The sequence below is a fragment of the Eutrigla gurnardus genome, assembly GCF_963514095.1.
Source record: "Eutrigla gurnardus genome assembly, chromosome: 8".
NCBI lineage: Eukaryota > Metazoa > Chordata > Actinopteri > Perciformes > Triglidae > Eutrigla > Eutrigla gurnardus.
In genome coordinates, this window is record NC_139922.1 from 28,532,181 (window position 1) to 28,559,291 (window position 27,111).

Consider the following 27,111-nt stretch of genomic DNA (forward strand, 5'->3'; position numbering starts at 1 on the left):
GTCAAAGCTCAAGGGAATCATGAAATGCGCCAACATAAACATGAGAAAATATTACTAGATGGAACTTTTTTAGTAGTGTAATTGCTTCTTTTTAATTCTATTTTATTTTTTCCCTGCTCGTTAGGGGTTTGTTGTTATTGTTTCATCAAATTTGGATGAGCAGCATAAACTGACTGTAAAATCTTGTTCGCAAAGCAAATTTTGGCGCTACGCGATCGCATACAAAGTTATCGCAAAGACACAAACAGACAAATAGAAGCTCACATTAGTTCGTAACAAGTCCATGTGTATAAACCAGAGACTGTCTGCGGTACAAACAACAAGGTCGCTGTTGCTTTTAAGTCTATTTGAAGTGTTTATGGTGCAGCTACATTGTTAGCATAGCCTAGCTCCGAGCGATCAAAACTCCATTCAGAAAACAAGCATTTTAAAAGTTTTTACAAATCTAGTCATTATGTCGTTAATCCGGCATCCTTTTTATCCGTTTATTGCAAACAAATCACAAGAAAACAGCATATTCTTGGGTTCCGTAGTAAACCAGCTGATGTGCATCTTGGTATTTACGGTGAATACAGCTCAGGGAAGTTCACCGAGCAGCTCTGGCTGACGTTATTATTAACTCAAAACAGGACGCCGTTTGTTTAGCTGGCATTTCTGGAATAAAATACATAAAAATTTACAAAAGCAGCAATATGGTAATTTCAGCCATGATGGATGAAACATCGGGTCAACATGGAGGGAAGGTGAAGATTTGTTTACAAAATGTTTACGTTTACATTTGTTTTATTTTGTATGCGTTTGTCACATGCTGCCTTTTTAAAATCGCTTTGTTTTGTATTATTTATGTATCTTATATTTCATTTTTATACATTGTTTGGTATTCTGTGGACATCAAACAAAGACTTTCATTGTATGGGGAAACATGTTTCTTTACTGTGAATATGATAATAAATGCTTTGAATCCTGAAGAATTTTATTATTAAGTAGAAATCCATAAAAAAAGAACTAAAAAAGACAAATCACAGCTTCTTCATGTGTCTCCAATAGAAGCTCCTCTATTTACTCAACATTCTCCATGCCCAGAATCCCCAGACTACAGTTGCAACAACAAAATAGGGCGATAAAACGGATGGAAGAAGCTATTTTAATAAGGAACTGCTCAATCCTGCAGGGAGGACCAGTGATCACACGGGGAACAAAATAAAGAGTCCCTCTTTAACTGCAGGTCACAGCTTCCAACTGCCTTTGACTTTGCACAGAGAGATCCCAGACCACGTAAGCTGCTCATGTGACTTGGCCCCGGCGCCGTCCTGGACCCGAGTCAAACTGTTCAGCCCGTGATGACAAAGGAGAAAAAGTAGGATAGTGAACGTACTCGGCTTGGCTGCGGGCCCTTAAAGTCACCATCAGTGACTTCAACTCCAATAAATGATAAGAATCGTAGAAAAAGCCAAGTAAGGGCTATTTACAACCTGCCCCGCGGGGGGTTTTATGCTACATTATACTTAATGGGAACTCAGCCACAAAGTACAGTGGAGAGAACATGACTTATTGTGACGCAACAGCACAGGACCCCCCCCCCCCCCCCCCCCCCCCCCCCCCAATTACCTCACAGCAGTTTCACAATAAGAAATGTGAGCGCTCCGTTTTGTGTGTTTTTTCATGCTTGAAAGGAAAAAAAAGCACATGATGCCACTGCACAGATCATGACCAAGTGATTTAGTGAAAAAGAGAAGCGACTCCTCATGACTGTAGTGAAATCCTAAACCGGGGGGGCCTAGATTTAACTGGCCAACCTGCCAACCTTAGCTATTATGTTTAGCTGTCTCACCTTTACAGCATGGGCCAACTAGCACACAACCGCCGTCATCCACGTGGGCTGTGATTGGCCGAGCCGTGGTGGTGGTGTTGGTGAGGGAGGGGGGGAGGCATTCGGCCCATTCGCCGCTCAAAGGGAGGTTAATGAGTGAAGCCGCTGGGCTATCAGCCAAACATGAGCAGCGATGCTAAGGCTCCCACAATGAGCCTGACTGTATTACCACTGAGCTCTGTCTAATTATACACTCCCAGAGAGGGCGAGAGAGAGAGAGAGAGAGAGAGAGAGAGAGAGGAAGCATATTAGGCAGGGGAGAGAAAAAGTTATCATGTGTCACCGTGTGTCAGAGAGACTTACTCATAGGGATGAGTGGAGATTGAAGTTGTAAGAGTGAGATAGAAGGTGTGTGACAGTTAGAGCGAGGGAGGAGGGAGGGAGGAGAGATCAGAGAGAGAGAGAGAGAGAGAGAGCGCACTCACGGGGAGATAGAGGGAGAGAGAGCAAAGAGGCGTTTAGAGAGTGAGAAGGAGGAGAGGCAGGAATAGGATGAAGGACGGGGAGGCTGAGCCGTAGAGAGGAAGACACTTGCAAAAAAACAAACTGGATATTTTGCTACGTTGTTCCGCCGCCGCCGCCGGATCCAAATGAGTGAACTCTCCGTTACCTGCTACACGCAAAAGGCACCGGGCAAGGTTTGTGACTCCAAGAGTGTGTGTGCATGTGTGTGTGTGTAGGAGAGAGAGAGAGTGAGAGAGAGAGAGAGGGAGTGCAGGTGCGTTAGCAAGTTTGAATGAAAGGGGTGAACACACACACACCGTTGAGTTTCTGTAGGTGACATCTATCGAGAGTGAGCTGGGTTAATTATAGGGAGAAACGTGTGTGTGTGTGTGTGTGTGTGTGTGTGTGTGTGAATGAGCGTGTATACCCTCATGTAAAACCTGGCACCTGTGTGTGGGAGTGTGTGTGTGAGTAGGAAGGGCACAACAAGAGAGGAGTGTGAGCAGGAGTGAGTGTGACAAGGAGTGTGTGTGAGGAGAGAGAGAGAGAGAGAGAGAGAGAGAGAGAGAGAGGTGGAGGTTCATCACTCAGCATGACGGCAGATCAGGACTTTCAGAATTAGAGCAGTGGGCTTAAATAGCCCCGGTCCAGAGATAGCCGGGGGCCCTTTAACTGGGTGGGACAGATATGAGATGGGTGAGGGTGGGGTGGGGTGGGGAGGAAATAGGAGGTGCAGATGTTGGTGGAGGTGGGGGTCTGGGAAAGATCACAGAAGGTGGAGGATGTGCAGGTGCCCTTGGTTTGTAAAATCCCAACTTCCCGTCGTCCACATGGCCCGAGGACTACGTTTGTCGTCTGATCTATGTTTGTGCTTCTATTAGCGACTCTACGCCGAAATATACTCCACGATTATGTCTATTTCTGCCCCCAGCAGACTCTGGTCCCTCTGCTCTGGATCCAAACCCCTCCACCTCTGAATATGTTGCATATAGGAACATTTTCTCAGGTTCAAACGCCATTTGTCGCCGATTTAATTCACTTCTTTCCAAATCAGGAGGGACGATCTGAAGTGAGGGATCGTCCTTCAAAGATTCACGATTCCAAACGTGTGCAAAGAGGAGCAAATCTTTGTTAACTCTGGAGATTGTGGGAGAAGGCGGCGCTCTCCGGATGTAATCAGCTGGCTTCAACATGCCCCTTGTGTTTAATATGTGTTCTGTAGTAACTTTACAAGCCCGGAGCTTTGTTTAATGACTCCTGGCCGCCGACCAGAAGAGTGGTGAATGGCTGGTGAGAAAGTGAAAGTGAATGTCTTCTTTATGTGGCGGGAAATAAAAGAAATATAACGTAGCGTCTCCGAGGACTGATTGAGAGAAGAAGGTTGTCGCGTCCCGTGGTTCTTCGAGGGAGGAAGAGGAGAACGGGAGGCTTGTGGGAGAGGAGGTTGAGTGGCTGCTGGCCCTTTAAGAGGTCTATTTTTACAGGGGCACACTCATGCATGGAGCGAGGCGCACACAGAGGAGGCAGCGGCACACGGAGACGATCTGCCTCACTTCTGCACATCCTAGAAAAGACCACAAGCCTGAGCGCCGAGGGGCGTTCGATACCAGCGAACATGTAAACCCCCCCACAAGGTTACATTATTATATCATATATTACTGATACTCAACTTAAAACACAATCCTACCTTTTCTTTCCCTTCACTCTATTGGGAATATGAAGCAACATATCCTAAGAAACATCTTTTTTAAACAGATGTTTGTTGGGTCAAAAATAAGAATGAAAATGACCTTTAATATAAATGTAGTGTGACTCACTCGGAGGTACAGCCCTGCTTTGTTGACTTGTGGGTGAAGCAATCTGGATCTCAACAATGATTTCGATTTTATAAAAAATGTTTTTTTACCTCGTTTCACCACCGAAGAACTAGGAATGACATGAATCATACACAACATTAAAATAATTCACATCTCTGCAGGAAGCGAACGCTCATATTACCTTTACTACTCTATTGATTTGGCAGATGTTTTTTTTTAAGCAAAAATAGATGTTGAAAATGAGTTGGCTGTAACAATGCCGCCTGTGTGGACTAGGGATGAGTATTGGCAAGAACCTCACGATACGATACGTGTCACGATACTTTTGTCACGATACGTATCACGATATCACGATATAAATAAAGATGAAAACACAAGTACCTGTATATGTACATCAGATGATATTGATCAGAGGACAAATTGAGTCAAAAGTATTTCATTCAAAACAGCCTCTCCATTTTATTAATTCCCATGAAATTCACTGGAATAAATATTGAAAATAAAATGAAAAAGGATAGAGTACCCTGAGTGACAATGCACAAAATAATAATAAAATAATAATAATAGTAATAAATAATGTTTCTCCTTTTGTGTCACTGTTTGAACACTGAACTGAAGAGGTCATATAAAAATAATGTAAAGATATATGTGTAAACATGAATCTTTTTTTTTTTTTTTAAATCGATCTTTTGAGTTGAAAAATCAATATTATATTTGGCAGCAAAGTATCGCGATATATTGCCGTATCAATATTTTTACCCACCCCTAGTGTGGACGATTTATCCCCGGTTGTGATTTGCGATATTATCCTCCAAAACTCTTAAAAAGTGATCTATACTGATGTCACTTTAAATTAACGAAAAATTAATTAACGAAAAATTAATTAAAGAAAAATTAACAAAAATATTTTTGTTAGGTCACAGGAAAGACGCAACTTATTTTCGTGAAATCAAATAATTATAAGTAAGATTATCATAAATCATAAGGTCTCCCTGAATAAATAAATTAAAAAAAGAAATAATGTGCTCTATTTTTTTACTTTTTTTATTGAGATAAAAATAAACATCGTGCAGGTCGTTCTGTGGCAAGGTGAAGCCAAAAATGTGAATAGTGAAGCCAAATATGCAATATGGTTATTATGGTAACCATGGTTATGTAAAAACCCATGCCTGCTTGTTCCTGATTGGCTGAGAGAGAGATTCATAAAACTATAGAGGAGTATATTCTTTTTCAAGCTCAAAAAAAAAAATCTTCAAAACTGGAAGTTACAAGTTTTTACGGCCTGCGATGACACCCCCCCCCCCCCCCCCCCCCTTTTAAAGAGCCGATCTCTCTGAAGTGTAAAAGTGCTAATGAGTGGGAGCTCGCTATAAAGACACCCTGATGCACACTGTACACAAATGTGCCAACATTCCCACATCCTCGTTTTGATATGCAGATAGCTATGAAAGAAATCCGAAACACTCACCCCCCCCCTACAAACACATAATACACTTTAGTTTATTCACACCCACACACACACTCCTCGAAAGAACCAGCACATTTTTTTTAATACACACAAAACGCACATCTTTGCACTCAAAGAGAGTTGTGCACGTCGTCTTGTACGCGCCCACGTGAGACTTTTTACTTTTTACATCCTCAATATCTGGACCCGAAATAATCCTCTCCTTATGCAATCTGCACGTTATATAATAGGAAGCCTGTCATTATCGCAGCGCTCCCTCACGCCCTGCTGTGCCTCTCCACTTCCAGACAGGCACACACACACACACACACACACACACACACACACACACACACACACACACACACCTTGTGTTGACAGTCATATACTCTACTCCAGCACTCTCACCCACGTCGAGTGTGAGCTCTCAGTGAGCCAGCCAGCTGAGTGAAAGGGAAAGACAGAGTGGGTGGGTGGGGGGGGGGGGGGCTGAAAGTGAAAGAGGGAAAAGTTAGAGAGGTGTTCGTTACCCAGCATGCCCCTGTTCTTGCACGTTTTGCATCCTCAGATAGAACGGGAAAGGAAATTCAGCGTTGCCCCCGACAGGAGGTCGTATTGTAATTTGATTTAATTTAATCAGAGGAAAAAGTGCAGCTCACGTAATAATTATTCTAAAAAAGGGGGAACTGACAAATCAAACAATATGTAATATGTCTGCAGGCGTAATCCAGCTCCACATCCACCATTAACCTGCCTCACTGCTCACGTTATTTAGGAATTAAATCTCTCTTAAAGCTGCACGCTGATGGAGACTTTAGTACGTTTAAATCATATTTACCAATATATGTGGAAAAGAAACATCTAAATCCAATGTTTTATTCAAAAAATGACGCACTCAGCAAGTACCAATAATATCATGACATCCATCCATCAATCAATAATGTGCAACTATTTAACATATATTTCGGGACCCCTCTGACAACGAGACATTCAAACAATATATGTGGAGAAAAAAACATATATTTCTCCATATTTTTATATCAAAATCCAATGTTTTATTCTTCCTGAAAACCGAAATATGACGCCTGCTCACATCAGCAGCAAGAACCAATCACATCCATCAATCAATCAACCTGCCACGGCTCTGCAGAAGTGGCGAGCTAATGGACGATCCAATGAAATTCCTCCCGCCTGCCTTCCCTTAGTTTTGTTCAGAAACACGTCACCGTAACAGTAAAAGAAAAAAACGGCGTTCCAGCTCCACTTTACGGCGTTCCCTACGAGTGGGAGGGGCCGTCGGCGCCGGCGAGCTCTGAGCATCGGCTCTGGAGCTGCAGGCGTGCGAAGAATAATCCCCCCGAAGGAAAGAAAGCAGGTGTTTGAATCCAGGTGACGCGGTGCCAGACTACTTTAAGGTGACAGACACACCTGTCGTCTGGGGGGGGGGGGTTACCTTCAGTCCCTGCATACGTGTCAAGAGCGTGAATGTGAATGTGCGTATATACGGAGTCCTTTTTCTTCTTCTGTGTAGAAGATTTTCTTTCGGCCCCGACCGTGTGATGAAGCCGTGCGTTCTCCTCCTCCTCCTCTTCCTCCTCCACACTTCATCTACAATAAGGGGTCAACGACCCTTTGACCCCGCCGCCCACCGCTCACACCCACCCAGGTTTATTCAGCTTGCCTCTCTCTCTCTCCTTCAGTAAACCTGCATGCTTATCGTACAGACCCGATCATAAACACTCGGTATCGGCTTCGAGTGTAAGATCCGAGCCGTCCTGCAGCGTCGATGGTGTCCTGAAAGTCCTGGAGTCGGGTATTACCTTCCCTACCCTTGGCCGGGTATTACCTTCCCTACCCTTGGCCTCCGGATTCACTTCTTCTTCTTTTTTTATTTCACATTAGAAAAAACATCTAATTTCATATTTTTTCCCATGTAATTATTAGCAGAGGTTCTCCCTCTCTCAAGTGGGATTCTCCTTTTTTTTCTTCCCATTTTGGAAACATTTTAAAGCCCACTCAATCCCATTCTGATATTATTTTTTTTTGCAGCATCCTTCATGAGGGAAACAGCATAACCCTTGTGTCAAGTTCCAAAATAAAAAATAAAGGAGAGTGCGTGTGAGGCTGGGCGGCGGATGGGAGTGTGGGCGGGGTTATAGAGCAACGGCAATAATGGCAGTGTATAGTTATGTTGCCTTGAACAGCGGCGGTGATAAAGGGACTCCAGACAGGCATCTGAAGCCAGTCTAGACAGCTGCTTTGCCTGCAACATGAATGGCACTTGAGCTCCACCGACAAGAGACCCGGCCATGCTTCGAGTCATCAAGCGGTGGCTTTTTTTCTTTTTTTTTGCTGACAGCGTGACATTTTTTTGTTGCTAAACTAGAACGGGGAAAAAACAAGCGAGTTAGACTGTCAGTCGCCCAAAAAACAACAAATCCTTGGAATGAAATCCCCACTTTCACACACACTTGTCTCTTTCAAGCTGTTCTTCTCAGACCCCCCACCCCCTCCATGAAGCTACCAATCTCACAGCATGCAACTCGGCTGTGAACATGTCACAAACTACCAAAAACAAAAGTACTTGTGCAGAATTTGCGCAGGAATCATCAGCGTGCAGCCGCGCGAGATTCACTGTCGCCACGTTCTTTTCAGCATCTTTAACGTTGCCTGCAGGTCGAGAAGCCAAAGTCAGCTTTCGCTCTCTCTCTGTGGTTTAAAACACACACAGCAGGTGCAGATGGAGCATTTAAGACACCGAAGATGGTGGAAAAGTGCAAAAGTGAAACTCCCCGTCAGTGGGCACTTTAAATGTCAATGAATGACAACAACATCACACCCTCCTGAGCCTAAAATGTCAGCCACAAGGTTGGGTTTTTTTTTTTTTTTTTTTTGCAGAATACCTGCTATAATGGTTTTGCATGCTCAACTCGGGCCGTGCACGTGATGAGCGTGCACGAGTATATCACAGGAGGAGGAGAAGACTGCAGCTGTCTAGTCAGAGGAAGAGGTGAACAAGGTGGAGGACATTTCTTTATTCTTTTTTTTCTCTTTGTTTCTTGCTTCTGCTGACTGGATGACCTGCATGTAATTAGTCGAGTCATATTTTTAACTGATACTGCGTGAAAGCCAGCTTAAGGAGCCGGAGCTGCCCTATTTATACCCAAGGGGCTAATGGCCTGTACCACTACACAGGGGAGGGGGAGGGGAGGTGGAGGGGGGGGGATTTCCTCCCAGAACTATACTAAGCCTTCCTTAGGCCGTACCAGTCGGGATTCACAGGGATTAACCCAGCAATACATTACAGCCCTTTAGTCTGCAGACGCTCACACTGTTGCTACGCCGCCTCCCATCGACTCTTCTTCCTCCCATCGGCTCTTCTTCCTCCCATCGGCTCTTCTTCCCCCGCGTTGTTTACCGTTTTAAGAAAGCGGTGCATCCCATTAAATTAAATTTGTGTTTCCCGCGCTGTCCATCTCCTTCTTTATCAGAAGTGAAGATAAGATCAGTTTGTGCACGGGGAGCGTCCAGCGCTGCACGCTCATCCTGTTGCAGACTTGACCCTGAAGGCTGACCTGGGACCAGGGCAGACTGACCTAGGACCAGGGGAGTCTAACCTAGGACCAGGGGAGTCTGACCTAGGACCAGGGCAGTCTGACCTAGGACCAGGGGAGTCTAACCTAGGACCAGGGGAGGCTGACCTAGGACCAGGAGCCCTGAAGGCTGACCTCGGCCCAGCGCCCAATAATCACCCGTATCACCCTGTCCTTTTATCAGCTTAGCCCGGCTCCTTGTGGAGTAAGCCACCACACATGGCTAGTAGTACTCCCCCCCCCCCCACCTCCTGCAATCACACCATCCTCTCTCTCTGTCTCCCCCTCCCTCCCTCCCTCCCTCCCTCTCTCTCTCCCTCTCTCTCTCTCAGATCTGTTACATTCAGCAACAAATTTCTGCTGCGTCAGACGTCCATCATAGATCCCTCCGCCTGGCCTGAAACGTGATCAGACACCCCATACGAGGCTACACAGCAGGGGGAGAGGGGGGGGGGGGGGGAGGGGAGTAGATGGTGTTTTAATTGCAAAAAAAAAAAAAAGTGAGCAGAAGCTAAAGATTAAAACATGTTCTTATGTTGGATAGAAGCTGCCGAGGAGAGTCTTTAACACTCTCACTGCTCTGGTTTGTTGGGTGTGTTGTGACTCATCTGACCTTTGTTGTCTTGGCCTGACCCTGTGTGTGTGTGTGTGTGTGTGTGTGTCTCAGTGGTGCCACAGCAAAGTTTGACAGCACAGAACGACTCCACTGTGTATTTGCTGGTGTCGGAGTTTGCCCGTGTGTGTGTGTGTGTGTGTGTGTGTGTGTGTGTGTGTGCGCAATTTGCAAACAAAGATCAAAGTGTGCATGCATAAGTGGAGCAAAACAGTCATTTCTACGTCTCTATATTGTAGTAAAAAGGCCTTTTGATGAACTATCGCCTCCAAACATCAAACGCTGATGTCGGCAGAATTATGGTTATTGGAATTAATTTAAAGGAGTTGTTTTGTAGGTTTAAGGAAGTTGTTATTGTATTAGATTCCCTTTTTAAAAATATATATTTTAATATACAATGTATGATTTCTCACTTACTTGCTGCAAACAAATTCGTTTTTTTTAATATTTTGTACTTATAATAATAATACTAATGCAGCCTACTTTTATTATAATACTGTAACATTAACAATTTCCAGGTGTAAAGCAGCTTTTATAAATCAGTATTTATTGGCCTATGATACTTTTTTTATTGAATATGAATTAATGGAATTATGAACGTTTACTTGTTCTCATTTATATTGTACAGTATTTACATGTACAGACATATAAATAAATACACACATGTATATATTTATTTATTTATTAGTAGTGGGAATCATCATTCACCTCACGATTAAAATTTGATTATTAAACTATTTTGGATTTAAATATGAGAATTCTTCCTCAAAATCTTTCAAACCGATTCCTATTTGTATGATAGTTGATGTGCTACATTACTTATATAAATATATATAAATAAGGAAAGACCAAAAGTGTATATTTTTTTAATTAAAAAAGAAAAAGAAAATTGATGCAGACTCGTTCGACAAGCATCATAGAACCGTTAATATTTATATGTGTACACTAATTGTGATACTTGTGTTGAACCCACACAAACGCAGCAAATGTCAGAGCAGACGCCTGCTTGTGTGCCCACACAACCTCAGAGCACATCGTTCAAACGCCAAGCTCCTTCAAATACAACTTCTCCAAAATGTCAGAGGAGACTTTTCTTGGCAATTGTTGTCCTCAAACTGAGAAGTGTGTTTTATTTTATTTCACGTGGCCTTCAAACCGTCCGCACACGCATCCAAACCCCATTAACTTTCTGCTCTATTGAGGTCGAGAAGTTAGACTAAGTCTAAAAGAAAGGAGTGGATGTCAGTCTGGTTTACAAGGTTGGTTTGTCTGAATCGCTCATACAAGTAAGAATAAATAGAAAAGGGATGTAAATATTCCTCTTTACAATTCACCCAATAATGAGTTTGATTGCTTTATTAAACCACAGTTTCTCCTTGCACTCCAGTTAACATGTTCATCCCTTTATTGCACCGGTTATTAAAGACATTTGAACAGCAGGTTCATTAACGGGTTACAGGGATGCATTTTCTCCCCGACCTTCTGCCTGTTAATTTGGTTTTTAGTCGGTTCCCACATCAGCTAGTTTTTATGTATTCGTTTTGCCGTGAATGAGCTTCACTGCTCACCGACACACTGAATCACCAAGGCAAACCATTCAGAGCTCTCCTGAAACACTCGTTAGTGTATGTGAGTGTGTGTGTGAGTGTGTGTGTGTGTGTGTGTGTGTGTAGCCAAATCTAATTTATTCATAAAAGCTCTTTAAACAACAGGTTCATCACAAAGTGCTTTGACGAGAACAAAGAACGCACTTTCAGATGAAAACTACAGATAAACAAAAAGAACAAGTAAAGTGATGTGTGTGTGTGTGTGTGTGTGTGTGTGTGTGTGTGTGTGTGTGTGTGTGTGTGTGTGAGGTTTAGTTTTGAGTCAGAGGCAGCCTAAGTCTGAGAGTTTGTGTAGGACGAGCCTCCCACCACGTCCCTCCCTGTCTCTCATCAACTGTCTCTCTCTCTTCCATCCTTCCCTCTCTTTTATGTGTCGACACGTCTTCAGAAATTCAGAAATTATACATTTAACAATTTAACGTTTTTCATTCATCGTCGAAATTTCCCACTTTAAAAAAAAAAAAAAGATACATTTGACTGGTGAAGCTGGAGTGGAAAGCTCTACCTTTAGTGCTCACCAAAGGCACCAGATATGTAATAAGTATACGTGCTTCATCCCTGACTGTGTGTGTGCATATATATATATGTGTGTGTGTGTGTGTGTGTGTGTGTGCATGCATGTTTGTATGCCTCACAGTGATTAAAGCGAGTGGGCGGCAGCAGCAACTGGTCTGCCTGTGTGGCTCTGCATAGCAGACATGTTTCTCACTGCTAGATATTACTCATTTCCTCAGCCCTTTGCACACACACACACACACACACACACACACACACACACACACACACACACACACACACACACACACAGAGAGAGAGACACACACACACACACACACACAGAGACACACACACACACACAGAGAGAGAGAGAGAGAGAGAGAGAGAGAGAGCGAGACGGATAGCAGGCTCTCAGTTCTTCCCCTCAGTTTGGTGGGCTCGCTGGTGTTATTTCATGCATACAGAGATCAGAGTATAGCTGCAGGCTGCCGATGCATCTGCGGGTGTTGTGACTTGTGGCGGAGCTCGTGGAGGAGCGAGCGTAGCGCAGCGAGGAGCGGAGGAGCGGAGGAGCTGAGGAGGAGTGGGTTGACCCCTCTGGGAGGACTGGAATATGAATGAGTGCCAAGACTGGGACATCTTCTCAGCCCCGCCGCCGCTGCTGCGCTAAGGTCAGTCTCACATCACAACACAACAACTAGTGTAACCAGCTCCATCAACACCCCCCCTCATCCCCTCACCCCCACAACACCACCCACCTCCACCCCAACTGCTCCCAGAATTCTCTAAATGCTCTTCTGGGTTAAAAAAAAAAAGAGAGAGCTGGTGTCGGAAAAGAGTGATTCTGGACTTTTATTTGATCGCAAAATGGGGGGAAAATAGAGATTTTGTAGTTCTGCTTTTTTTTTTTTTAAGGGTTGCATGAGTAAAGAAATGCGTGTCGAGAAAAGGCGGGATGAGATTGGAGCGCTGCAAATGTGTCGACTCTGATAATTAATCAAAAGAAAGTTAAAGAATGTAAGAAGATATGAAAACAAGCTGTTTTTGGACATTTTTTATTTATCAGTTGGCAGCAAAAATAAATTGCGTTTGTATTATAAAAATGATATTAAATCGCAAATCAAGTGAGTCCAGTAAGTGTTTACGGTACGGAAATGTGCAGTATAATAAACACCATATATAAATGTGAATGCTACAGACTCTGCATGCACGTCTGTGTAGGAGTGGATTCTTTTAGAAGACATTTCTCTGCAAACTCCTCCACACGCACACAATTGAGTTCTTTGTTTTCTTCTACTGTTTGTTGGCAAGTTTATATTGGGTCTATTTTGACAAGCTTTTTCATAAAAGGGCTGACGATATGACAAAGGGGGGATGGGGGGGTCGGAGTCATGCGAGGACAAATACCTAAACTACATTGCTTTATTTATTTAAGTGAAAGAAATCAAGTTATTTTGTGGCCAAAGTGGAGTTCTTTAGGTAAAACAATGTGATACGTTAAGTTAAGTTTTTCATGCAGATTTTTTTTTTTTTAAGTATTGTTACTCCTTTCTTAATTGTAAAAACTGAATTTTGATAATTGATTGACGTTTGTTTCTCTGTATTTAATGGACTTTATGTGCAGGTGTTGATGCTGCACTCGTATGATATCAATTCATCGTCACGCTTGATAAATGGATAAAATCCCTCTAATTAATTTGATGAAAGCCTGATTATTCTGGTTAAAATGCGTATATGATACGCTATAAAAACATAAGTGAAGGTGTATAAACGTGGGGAATAATTGCTGCTGCCGTCTGAACAGCGATTTTCAAAGAAGCGAGGAGGTCAGTGGGTTTATTCTGTCCTCGCAGGTTCACGCTAGAAAATAGATCTGGTTTTATATCACGGAGGCAACATTGCTCGTTGACCCGACAGTTGTCCGTCATAAAACAGTTCCCGTGTTTTTACACCATCACACCCGTCCTGTCAGTGCCTGGGACCCTCCCCCCTCCCCCCCCCTCCTCTCACCCCCCAGTTTGCAGTTTTCCACTCAGATGCACAAACAGCTTGCTCCACTCCAACACTTATTCTGTTTTTGGACCGAGTCACTTGATGAGCAACAGTTTACCCGCCTCTCCAACGGAGTATCCCCATCTAACCTCTCTCCACCGAGTGTGTGCGTGCGTAAGTGTGTGTGTGCGTGTGTGTGTGTGTGTGTGTGTGGACACAGTTGCCATGGTGACAGTGTGGTGGATGGTGAGACGGCAGGGAGTTGGTATAGGCTGCTGAGACAGACTTGCGGGTGAGTCGCGGGGCTGAGTGGCGGCCCCGGTGCTGTGGTGTTGTTGTGGCGGCGGCGGTGGCGGTGGTGATGGTGATGATGGCAGTGGCGGAGGAGAAGGTGTACGGCTGGGCTGGCGCCACGGCAACCGTCTCTTCAAAAAGAGCTAATTTAAAAAAAAAACTAAACGGTTGGAGAAAGAATTAGTGGAGCTCCCCCGCACACCTCTCACTGAATGAAACGAGACGGCAAAAATCTCTTGACACATTTTGAGGACTCAAAACACACATACACACACACACACACACACACACACCTAAACAAATAAACACATTCACACATTTTCTCCGTGCGAAAAAAAACACAAAAAAAAAAATGTACACATGCACTAAAAAAAACATGGCACACAGACAATCACACACACACACACACACACCCTCCTGCTGTGATGACACGTAATTAATATGCAAAGACACCTATATCTCGTATCCACAACAACTGGTGGCAATATCAACAGTGATTCTTCTGTCAGCTTTCGGGTGGGTGGTGACCAGCTTTGCCTATCACTGGGGGAGTAAAGTACAGCCGCCCCGAGGGAGCGTTTGTGTGTCTGTGTGCATTTCTGAAAGAGAAGGGGTGGTGGGGGGGTGCTAGTAGTAAGCTATAGAACACAGAGAACACCCGGGGGTGTCGTGGGGGTGGCTCATGAAAGTGGTACAAACACATATCTACATATTCCAATCGTCCCCTGAGAGTCAGAGATGAAAACTCTCCTGCTGTGAGCGCTCAATGTGTGTGTGCGTGTGCATGTGTGTGTGTCTGTACACACTGCACTGCCTCTGAACTTCATTGGCTGCATATATTTTTAGTGCACATGTGGGAGTGATGCGTTTGAATGAAACGAGTCAGCCGGGTAGTTTCAGTCCCACCGCAGTGCACAAAAGGTATAATGACTAATTAGTGACGGCTATCAGAAAAGCCAAGAGTCTCTAACCTTTTTTAAAAAAATGTTGTTGTTTTTTTTAAAAGTAGCTCATGCGAATAGTTGGTAGTAGCTCGCCCGATTTTTCCTCGCCATCTGTCCCATGTTTGTTTGCGTATCTGAGCAGACTGATTGGCGAAGTCTTCACTACGACCGATGCCAGGACGCAACAGACTGTCCTTTTTTTGTACGTTATCTCTCTCCTGTCGCCGTCCTCTCCTTCATTTTTGTTTTAACCGAAACCTTCTCTGTTCCTCTAGGCGAGTGGCACTTCGGAACGAGACTCAACAGTGATGAGACAGTGATGCTGTGTAGCGGCCTTCCCCTCTGTCTGCGCCCCCTGTTCTCCCGCGAGGCCCATGTGACCTAGCCTACACCCCACACACAGGGGGGCCTCCCTTCCCCCAGTGCCTGCTGGAGCCCCACCCATGAATCCCAGCCCCGATCGCGGCAAAGAGTGCCTCCCTCCCAAGAAGAGGGAGTCTCGCCAAGGGTCGGTAGAACACCACATCCCTCTGGACGAGTTCAAACCCCCGGTGCCTCTCCGGAGTCGTGCCGGCGTTGGGGGAGGGGAGGGAGGCAGGGAGGCCGGCGACAGGGACCGAGCTCTGATTAACTCAAATCCCAATCTCCTACACACCCCTCCACCACCCCTTTCTGCTCAGGCTCCGGGCCTTCCCCTGCCCCTACCATGGCACCTGGGCTACTCCCCCTCCGTCTCTCTCCCCCTTTTCCCAGGGCAGGTGGGTGAGAGGAGGGGGTCGGGGTCTCCCGCCTGGAGAGATGATCCTCTCCCCTCACCCCTGCCCCACCACTCCAGGTGGCTCCGAGGGGAAGGGCCCCTTTCCTTGCCACCTTCCCTGTCTCCCTCCCCCACCTCCTCCTTCAAAACTCCCTACCCAGCTGACTCCAGAGAGATATGGTCCTACATCCACTGTGGCCGGCGGGACAGCAGCTCCTCCCTCTTCTCCCCATCCTACTTGTTTAGCCCCCACTCCCTCTACCCTCAAGATCCAAGCTTCTTGGAAACCAGACACAGATACCTGGGCAAGAGGCCCAATGGGCTGGACGGGCCAGGCAGCAGGACTGCCTTGACCTCCAGGCCTCTGCTCACGGGAGAGTACGGAAACGATAGCGGCAGAACCAGGCTGGACCTCAGTCCACACAGCTCCCATACCAACGGTGGCCGGAGGCAGCAGGAGGACCTAACGTCCCGTGTCCATTCTGGAGGGCCGTTTTTGCCAGACTCTCAAGCTCAGGAGGTCCCTGAGACACATTCCTCACTGCAGGACAGACATTCGCACGGGATAGTCAAGACCAGCTTACTCTCCGCCAGTCCCCATCCTCTCGGACCAGTGCCCAGGGCGGGTAGAGGCGGACTACTGGACCCCCTAGGGGTCACACCAGCCGAAGCCCAGATCTACTACTCCTTGGGATCGGTGTGCCACCCCAGCCCTCAGGTCCCCGCATACCCGCTCTACAGCCCCTCAGGAACAACTCTGTACAACCTGCACAGGGAGCCAGGACCCAGGCAGCACAATCTAAGGCACTCGCCACAATCACCCCTGGGTGCGCCCAACAGCCATGACAGGTCGCAACGAGACCGGGACAGAGACCAAGAAAAGCTCAGAGGTAAAGACAAAGAGAAGCACCCGCAACACGACAAAGACCAAGAAAGAGACAGTGAGCGCGAGAGGCGCCGGGAAAGAGACCGAGAGAGAGGGAGGGAGTCGTCTCCATCTCGTCTTCACGCCTCTCCCCCGGCCCTCCACCCGTCTCCCCCCGCGCCCCTACCTCACTTCACCAAAGGCTCCCTGATCGAGTTGGCCAATGGTCGGCTGAAGCGGGTAGAGGAGCTGCGGACCGAGGACTTCCTGCGGTGCGCGGATACATCCCCGGAGTTTCACCTCAGCACCTGCACCGTGTTGCTGATCTCCCCCAGCGGCACCCGGGGGTTCAGCCACCTGCAGGTCCACCTCACAGACCTCAACACTCAGGTGAGCTTCCCCTCTTGAGATATATATGAGCTCCTGCTTTACACATTACAGCATATTTTAATGAATGTTATCGCAAATCAGTCACACTCTATTCTTAGGTGAATTCATGACACATATTTTGACACCAGGATCTGATTGTGGTGATAATAAGTGACAACAAGAGGCCTCTTTGGTTGAGTGTGTAACGATGTTGTGGTTTTGTGTAGGAGTTACTGAAGGTCTTGGTGGAGTATCCGTTCTTTGTTCAGGACCGAGGCTGGTCTTCTTGCTGCCCCCAGAGAACCACGCAGCTGTACGGCTTGCCGTGCCGCCAGCTCACGGAGGGCGACGTTTGCCTGGCCCTCACCCCGACCCCCGTCCCGGCGCCCAGCCAAACCCACCGGACGCACCCGCGCGCCGGCTCTAGGGCCCGCCGCACGCAACCCTCCTCCAGAGCCGAACCCGGCGGCGGCTCGCACAGGGAGGAGATGCCACCTCCGCCTCCTCCTCCCCCTCTTTCTCACCACCACCACCACCACCCACCTCCTCCTGCTCCCGCCGCCGCTGCACCGGTGCAGTCACGCGCCGCCGTGGCAGCAGAGCTCCCCGCTCAGGAGCGACCGCATCAACGCAAACGGCGCTGGTCTGCCCCGGACACCCTTCCCTCGACCGGAAGTGACGAAACCCTCCTGGATTTACCTCATGGCTCCAAGCTAATGAAGTGGCAGTAAAAAACTTGGAAATGCATACTTACACACACACATAAGCACTTACACACCCTCCTTGTCTCTGTTGCACCCACCAAGACAAACAATGGAGAGACCTCAAGGTAGGGTTGCAGGGAAGGAATTAAAAAATATATATAAATATGAAACACAATTTACGGGTGTCCACACTGCTGCCCAAAATATTAACCTCGTCCTTCCTAGTCCGGCCCTCGTTGCACCTTCCCTTCCCTCAACCTGACCCTAACAGGAGCAGCAGCCAAAGGATCTTCTGGACTCCTTACTGACGACATTTAGTGAGACAATCAAACACTTGTCTGTGTTCACTCTGTTTTTTTGTAATGGTTGTCCCACAAACACACACACACACACACACTTGCTGACGGTGTTTTTTCTGCAGGGTATTCGATTTTCAATCAGTGTTATGAAAACGTAAACGCTATTGAAGACGTGCAGACATATACGAGCAAAAGTTGACTATATATATTACATTACAGATGTTATATACAGTAAATATGCTAAACAGATTTAATGCAATCTCTCTGTCAATTTTGCAATGCATTTTCTCTTTTATTTTATTTCTTTTTTGGTTCTTGCTTCTGAGCCGACTGACGTCTTCAGGCGGGCAAGGTGAATGTATGAGCAACTCCTCGCCTTTTTTTTCTTTTTCTCATCACCGGGAGTCATTAAAAAAAAACAATTGATTGTTCGTCAAGGCATTTCCCTCCAATATGTTCTTATCATTATCTCTGAGAAAAGGGAGAACACTAATGAAAAACTGCGTAACAGACAATCCCGCCCACATAGACAGGTCTGTGTCACGTCGCCTCGAACACTCAGTGATTTTTTTCCATTTAAAAACTGAACGATGGAAAGAGCAAAAAAAAAGAAGAAAAAGAAATTTCAGAATGGCTGAAGAGCAATGGTGCTAATAACACGTTGGAACCTGATGCTTTGTGAATACTCTTGACCCCCGACCCCCCCTCCCAACCTGTGTACTGTACGCTTCTGTTCTCATCTCATTTTTTTTAAACGTACTGTATTTGAAGGCAGGGAAAAACGATGAAAGTATTTTAAAAACTCAGATACGGGTATCTCCTCTGATTCAGCACACAATCTCACTTTAGTTTTTTGTGTTTTTTTTTTTTTTGTATTTTATTTTCAAAAGAACCCTTACGTTGATTTTTTTTCTTTTTAAATGTTATAGCTACAAAAAATGTATATTTTTAAAAAATTGTGAATCTGTTATGATGTTCGCTAGAAATAAAGGAGAAAAAAAGCTTTATAGATTTAATTAGAGGTGTGAATTTATTCTCTGCGTGTGTTTAGTACTATACACTTAAATTGTTATGTTGTATAGATGCTGAATATAGCAACAAATATTTTCACATATTACTGTAGTGACAATTCAAAACACAGCTGTTCAGAAAATGAAGAAGACGATGATGAGGATGATGTTAAAATATGAAAAATATTGAATTATGTTACTGTATGTTACTCTAAAATAACTTACAAAAGTGCTGCATAGATACAAAATAACAAAAACAACAAAACTCAACTGTATGGCCTACTTTTTACTTCAGAGGAAAATATTGCCAAGATTACTCAACAGAAACCGGTCATGATTCAGATTTGACTCTCACAATTATAAAATAGTGCATTATTAATCATTTACCCAGCATCATATTAGAATGGAAAGCCTCATCGTGTACAGTGTAAGTACACTTTTCACTGTTTGCAGGTTGTGTGGTATTAATAGTTTACTATTACTATACTATTACTATTACATTCCCAGTTAGAAAAACAAACAAAGAAGGTAAAAGGTAAAGCAAGCAACACAAATGACTCAATCCATCCGTTAAAAAACGCCACATTCGCGGTCAGAAACGTTTCCAACCACCGCGGATTCAAAAAAGTAGTGCCCGGGTTTAATTGGCGGAGGTATTTTTCTGTGCGGAGGAAATTCGAAAAAACACACAAGTGCCAGTTTACTCACGGTCCCAGCAGTGGAAGAGACTCCGGCCCGGTTCTGTTTCCAGGCGGTTCTGGTCGCGTTGCCTCCGTGGAAGTGAAGAAGAGTCCGCTCTAACGTCAACACATCGGCGTTTAAGCTTCCAGCAGCAAACGCGAACCGCAGAGCCGCCATATGCAAAAGCGTAGCCCCGCCCCCCGCTGCTACGTGTCTATTTAACGTCTTTGTTTTTTGTTTTTTTAAGTTTTAGCTCCTATTGGGGAGGGCTGTCCCAAGTTGCACCACATTTATCCATCAAGGGTGAAAAAAAGAACCGATAATGCAAAATCTGGTTTTGATCCGATACCATTCATCGGGCCAGAATTACTGATATCAGTACTTTATTATTATTATTATTATTATTATTATTATTATTATTATTATTATTATTATTATTATTAGCAGCTTATGTACTTTAATGTAGGAGCCAAGCAGCGTGTCATAAACATCAATAACATCATCGGAATCCTTTTTCACGACCACTAAATTATTTATCTAAGTTTATTGATCATTGTGAGATCGAGATCTGGTTCGAGGCCCCGACTGAAGCACGCATGCAGTCAGCATCGCTTAATTTCATTTTTTTTTTTTTATTACTTTCCACAACAGAGCTTTATTTGCACTTTAACTAGGTCCAACTAGAAAAGACTCGTTGGAGATGAGCCAGGCCTGCACAGAATCGATCGCCGGTAATTGCTGCACAATGCATGCTGGGTAGTTTTGTGTCCGACTTGATCGCCGTGAACACGTGGGCAACGATAATCTCACGAGATCAAGGCGACCGCAGTTTTTAGAGCCAGGCGCCTCAACCGACTGCAAGCCCCGGGGCATGATGGGAAACGCCTGGCTCTCGCCTCATCTGCGAGCTGATTGGCTCTTAGTTTTGAAAACAAACAACACATTTAGTAGAAAATGCAAATTTCCTGTGTGAGTCTAATATTTAATGCTAGATCGTTAGTCTCATGTTATCTACAACTTAAATCTGTTAACAAACATCTCATGTGGTTGAATATATTAATAATAATCATAACAATAAAAGAGGTTATTTATATAGACCTTATCAAAACGAGCAATTACCCTACGTGTGCTTTAAAAGGCATAAAAAAAAACAGATACACATTTAATACAGTATAACTGTCAAACTGTACTTATGTGCACTATGATATTACTTCAACAGCAGGTACACTACTATACCGTATAGTGTTGTATAAACATACATTATATTTATACATTGCTAATATTTATTGGCATTATTTTATACTTATTTGACTATTTCTTTCCTGTCTCTTATAAAGCAACTGCAGCTGTACATTTTCCCGAGGTTTTACTTAAGTATTCTGATTCTGATTTCCAGATATTTATGAACAAATATAAATAAATGCGAATGTGGTCACAAACTACAGATCACGTCTAACAGGATGTAACTTATTCTATGACTTCCTGTCAAATCTTCGAACTGTCCGACTGGAGTGCAGTTTTTAGGCTCCGCCTCCTGCTGCTCCGCCTGCTCTCGTCTACTTTCCATCCATAAGCCCCGCCCCCCTAGTGGGAATCAGGTGGATCAGGTGTGGAGGACTCACCTACGTGCACACTGAGGCCTACGGACGTACAGACAGATATTTAGTTATATGTTTCTGCACATTTTATTGAGTTACACATTTATTTTTATACATTTAGTAATTATTGGCAATGGACAGGGGAAAAAAAGAATCAATACACGATTAAAAAACAATCTGCATTATACATAACACCTCACATCGCTTCTTCATCATATATACATTCCTGCTCTGGTGATGTCACTCCTGGTGATGACGGCGAGGGAGTAAAAGCTCCAGTAAATCCACTTGTACATTGTTCGTGTGCTCCTAGATCTTCTCCCCCGCTGTGTTGGAGGTCAGAACCGGCCACTTCTCCTCCTTCTCCCCCAAGTTGAACCTCTGCAGAAGCTCCACCGCAAACAAGGGCACCACCTGGACCAATGGGGGACACAGCACCTCCATCAGCATGAGTACGAGGACCTCTGCTGGCGCTCAGCAACACTACCGCTACACCTCCCCGAAACACTCACACAGGAATTTACATTGTGGCACGTGAAAGAGTTTTTGGCATGAGAGGAATTCAGTTTGAGTGGAATTACAAGGCGAAATAGGAATTTAAAATGCAAAGAGAGATTTGTCCGGGTGTTTATTCAATAAAAACTGTCATTGTAATTTCATTGGAGGAATCTGTCGCAGATGAAGAGGCCAATTTGAGATATGTGATCAAATTCCTTATGTGATAAAAGAGTCCTTGTGAGCATTTTATCAACTGAATCCGTGATTTAGAGGGTAAATATAATATCAAATAAGGCCTCCAAAAAGGCAAATCATGTGCAGAATAATAAGAATCATTTTTTACAATTACAAAAAGGCCTTGCCGGCCCGACATTGTCGGTGCTCTGGCCCTAAAAAACTGAAATATTACATGTTTCTCTATCTACACACATGCATTCAGGTTAAATGTGCACGAGAAGATGCCTTAACATTTCTTATCCCTTTTTTCCCACCCACCTTGGCCATGATCAGCTTCCTGGTTTTGGGCACGTTGGGGTCAGGGTACTCCTCTCCGAAGCAGAGCTCGATCTCATTACAAGGCGGCGATCCCTTCCCCTGCAAACAGCACTGCAGCTCTGCACACAAACATTTCTATATTAATATGGTGATGTGATCACACGGACATATTGCATTCTTTGCATAGAGCAATAATGTGAAAGACGAAACATTCTGTTCCAGCTGGATTCGAGAGATGGGGGGCAATATTCTGGCAAATCTGCAAGTTTATTACGATGCTAGCTAACTTCCCATGACTGTACATTTATTTGTCTAATGAATCCATCCCAACGTGTGACAACGCCTCGTTAAGGTCCTTAGGGTGACGATGTTGATGCTTATTGTTGGTTTTATTTATAGGAGGCCAAATTGTACATCGTTCACTTGTTGTCATAGCAACGGCAAACATCCGGTGTTAGTGGGACCACGCAACTTGTTTATATCGGCTAAATAAATATATTTATAAACTTCCTGACTTGATAAACTCACAAATTTGTCACTTATATATACATACATATAGCCGATATTTAAACAAGTTGCTTGGTTCCGCTAACACTGGATCTTTGCCGTTGCTATGACAACAAGCGAAAGCTACCGCTAGCATCTTAGCCCAATAGACACCCAAAAGAAGACAATTTGGCCTCATATAAATAAAACCAACAATAACCATCAACATCATCACCCTAAGGACCTTAAGAAGGCGTCGTCACACGTTGTGATGGATTAATTAGAAAAAATAATATTGCCCCTCTCTCTCGACTCGTCTTTTTTTCCCTAGAGTCTGATACGGCGTACGTTTTACAGTTAAAGTAGAGCGTTACCGTTGAGAAATGTGGGAACGTCGAGCAGTTTGAAGGTCTTCTCTCGCTCCAGCTTGTTGGGCCGGTCGGCGTGCTGGGCCGCCGGGCCACTCCAGTACACCCGGCCTTGGCAGAACCGCTTGATGAACACGCCGTCTGGCGCCACCCACAGGAGCACGCCCCTCTCCAGGTGACAGAGGAGGCGGTTCATGGCTTCGGCCATGCCCTGCGGCAGCGCTATGCAGCGCGGCGGGGGGAAGGAGAGCTGCTGGGCGTTGCAGGGCCCGTAGATCCGCTCGTTGCCCACGGGGACGCGGCCCTGCAGGATGAAGCACCCATCGGGGCTCCTGGTGGTCACTTTCATCACCGTCTGGCCCTGGTACAACAGCATCACCTGCATGCGAAGGTCTGCACACACAAATGCAACATATTGGGTCCAGGTCGTAGACTGGAATAGATCAGTTAAGTTGTCGTTCTGTGCATAATCCCGTCAGCTCACCTGATATAGTCATCGTCGGGCTGAGGAAGGTTACAGGTGCGGGGTTCTGATTTAGAGGCTTTTCCCCCGTGAGCTCGCAGTACATGTGCTCCATCATCAGATCGTCTAAAGCAGATTGGAGAAATCATTGTTCAAAGTGTACATTCTCAACACTGTCGTTGAGAGGGAGCCGATTCGATCGTAGCTGTTGCTTTTCCAACAAAATGTAGAATTGGTACGTATGTCTGTAGATGTGGCCCAAATACACAGAAGGTGGGACAGAAGTGAGGCCATTGAAAGCAAATATTCCCAATCCCCATCCCCACATGGACCTATAGACCTTCATCCCCATGTCAGAATTCTAAACCAACCCAAATACCCAGAAGCCCAGCAGCCCAGAAAGAACCAGCCTCTCAACTAAGCTACTCGGCACCGAAAATGTTGAATCAAGTGATCCGACGATGTTGAAAAGTTTCCCAAACCAAAAAGTGACAACTAGAACATGGGTTCTGAGTGGAGATCTCAACCGACATATTGTGTGATTGAATGACTCAAAAACAAGCTGCGATGAACAAAATTTACTTTTCGATGCACTCTGCAGTGTTATTAGTGTCCCCTACCAGCCAGGTAGGAGTAGCGAGGGATGAGTGGCCATAAAAGGTGTTTCGAGAAAGTGTGAGTCACCGCGACCATGCGAGGTCCTCGAGCATGCCGCCATAACCAGGCACCGAAAATATTATGCAGTTTGCTCCAGGAGAATGCAAGATTAGAGGTGGACAGACAAAGAGATTCACAGTCACTCACACAAATTGTTGGTTTCTACTGATAGATCTGTTCGCTTACTCCTACAGGTTTTTTGTTTTTTTTACTGGGATGATGAGCATTCGAAGATGCTTTGGATCCTCCATAAAGAATCTATAGAACAGTCAGTTTGTGTGTGTAACTCTTACCAGTCAGCGGTTTTACTTCTTCTTTACGTCTGTGAAATGAATCCTTTTGAGAATGAAGCTACAAAAAAAAAAAAAACAGAAACCAACATGAATTAAAAACACAGCATGAATTTTGTTCTGTTTGCATCTTAAGACTCTCGGTCTCAACACGTCAAAGTCTGGGTACATGTACACTCTGGTCTCGGTCCTCGGTTTAGGTCCTGTGACCAGTGGACAAGTTCCTTTTTCACTGGGATTATCTACCATTAAAATCTTATTTTCATCCTTAAATTGGTTTCTTTAAACTCTAAATAAACGTCACTGAAGTCAGGAACTCATTTAGTCCGTTTTACAGGGTTTTTAACGTACCTGTTTGTCCAGAAAAGCGGGACTCCTTGGAGACCTCTTAGCTGGACTGATCACTTGATCCCTCGTCTTGGAGGACTCTGAATGAGAGTGGGAACAAACATGAGAGCAAATAACAGAAACCTTATTGTTTTCTTTAACCCCACACTTCAACATCTTCCATCAAACCAATGAAATGACATCAAGGGGGCGGAGCAGTAATCTTTGTTTACCTGCAGGCCGGGCCGGCCCGTTGTCCTGCTGGATCAGGTAGACTTTATAGGGCTCGGTGATGTCCAGCTGGTTGCGTTCAGGGACCTCCTGGAAGTCCGTGCTCTTGTTGAGTGCACAGCGGAGACGGGTCTTCCACATGGTGGGGTCGGCCTTATCCCTGCCCTCCCTGTGCTTGCCCTTGTAGACGGCCCAGGCCTGACCGTGGAAGATGGAAAACAAATAGATTATGCATGAATAAATAACGATTTAATGGTTAAACACGTGTATTTCAAAGTTGCAGTTAATTTATTAGCAGGGAATGTATAAAATATATATCATTCTGTTATTGAATCCATCCAGAGCAGCAAACAGAATGTGCACTTTTAATAAAACATTATCTTAAATTAATTTAGATGAGTTTAATAAACAAAGACGGCAAATTCACTGCAGCTAGATGCCTTATATACATGACATTTTCCCAATTATTTGTGGCAATGTTGTATGTATCGTCCCTGTTAAAGAAACCATACAATACAATCAAATAAAAATGTGTCAATTATCAATTTTAGTTGACACTAATGCTCATAAATAGTTGTAATGGTTCTGATTTAGAGGACTTAATGTGATACGTTAAAACTAACTAACTGAATTTCTATTTACCTAATGATAAAATATAAAATGGACATTCTACTATAAACTTAAAACATTTAAGTGAATTAAACCTGCAGAATCAGAAGTTTTTCGACCCATTCAGCTTCATTCATTCTGCTGTTTGAAGCTCACCCGCCTCAGAGCGACAGTTACATGGAGTCTAAACACATCATCGATCACTTTCCCAACAAAGTCAATGAGTCATGACAAATTATTTTGGCAGCGTTTCCTTCCCGCTTGTTATTCTTGGAAGGATTTAACATTCTTACAAAAGAGCGCTGCGAGGTATAGCAACTTCTTCATAATAAGAAAGAGGAAAAATGTTTTTCCCCTCTAAACAGTGGAACTTAAACGCATCATTCCAGCAGACTTCTCCAATCAATCAATTCAACTGTAATATTTGTCTTTTTTAAAGATAAAAATATCACAATGATGACTACTACTACCAATAATAATAATAAATAAAAATAAATATAATAATGAAAATAATACAAATAATAATAATAATAATAATAATTAAATTATATGAATTCACTGTTGTCTCAGAATTAAGTTATTAATACATTTCTGTGGGAGATTAAAGGGGGGGAACTTCTGATTAACAAGACAATAAAGCGGTTTAACAGCTAATATGAAATGAGTCTACGGAATTGTTCCATTTAATGTTTAAAATTGCGTTTGACCCCATAAAGCTCCACGTTAACATGAACGCCGTCGACCTTGAAGAGCGCCGCGTCCTCCGTCTGCTTGTAGTCCTTCTTGGCGGCGTGCTTCCAGGGGATCCTGAACATGGTCTTGCCCTCGTCCTCCCAGCACAGACCCTCGTATCTCCCGCTGTCTATCTGAGCAACGAGCCATTCTTTCATGTGCATCTTGGCTTCCATCGTGTCTTCTACAGGAACAAACGCGTCATGGGTGCGCAACAAGGGTGGCTCAAAAGTTTCCAACGTTGGCGAACGAAAAAAAAAATGGAAAAAAAAATCTGATGCAGCTCCAGCTTCTGAAATTAGTTTAATCACAAGACTGTAGGCTAACATTAGAATGGAGCATATTAAAAGATACAATACAAGGCAGGCAGACAGTGAATGCAGAGTGAAGCGCACCTCCTCTTAGAAGCGAAAGTGAAAGCTTCGCGCTCATTGGATACTTTCGGTTTCCTTCTGCGACGCAGCGACACTTCTTCTTCACGCTCATTTCCAAGTAAGGTGTGTGTGAAAGCGAGCAGGTCACTAAATACAGAACTATGCTGCCGGAATAACAC

General features: G+C 44.5%; 2 protein-coding genes across 3 annotated transcripts; one reads left to right on the forward strand and one right to left on the reverse strand.

The window, feature by feature from the left end:
* The first annotated feature begins 2,303 nt into the window (after window positions 1-2,303).
* On the forward strand, window positions 2,304-19,124 carry LOC311017413 (uncharacterized protein). Of its 2 annotated transcripts, none has more exons than XM_084015729.1 (3): window positions 2,304-2,508; window positions 15,395-17,131; window positions 17,338-19,124. In XM_084015729.1, exons 2-3 carry the CDS (start codon window positions 15,563-15,565, stop codon window positions 17,839-17,841), a joined length of 2,073 nt encoding a protein of 690 aa, XP_083871855.1. In that variant the 5' UTR covers window positions 2,304-2,508; window positions 15,395-15,562; the 3' UTR covers window positions 17,842-19,124. The 2 variants fall into 2 exon arrangements, with proteins under 2 accessions (XP_083871855.1, XP_083871856.1); XM_084015730.1 differs by lacking the exon at window positions 2,304-2,508 and adding an exon at window positions 11,958-12,560.
* A 2,341-nt stretch (window positions 19,125-21,465) lies between these two features.
* On the reverse strand, window positions 21,466-27,057 carry irf10 (interferon regulatory factor 10). The gene is made up of 8 exons (XM_084015296.1): window positions 26,570-27,057; window positions 25,220-25,415; window positions 25,011-25,087; window positions 24,663-24,720; window positions 23,734-23,838; window positions 23,256-23,642; window positions 22,396-22,514; window positions 21,466-21,816 (listed from the first exon to the last, which is right to left on the reverse strand). Exons 1-8 carry the CDS (start codon window positions 26,885-26,887, stop codon window positions 21,712-21,714), a joined length of 1,365 nt encoding a protein of 454 aa, XP_083871422.1. The 5' UTR covers window positions 26,888-27,057; the 3' UTR covers window positions 21,466-21,711.
* Between the last annotated feature and the right edge of the window lie 54 nt (window positions 27,058-27,111).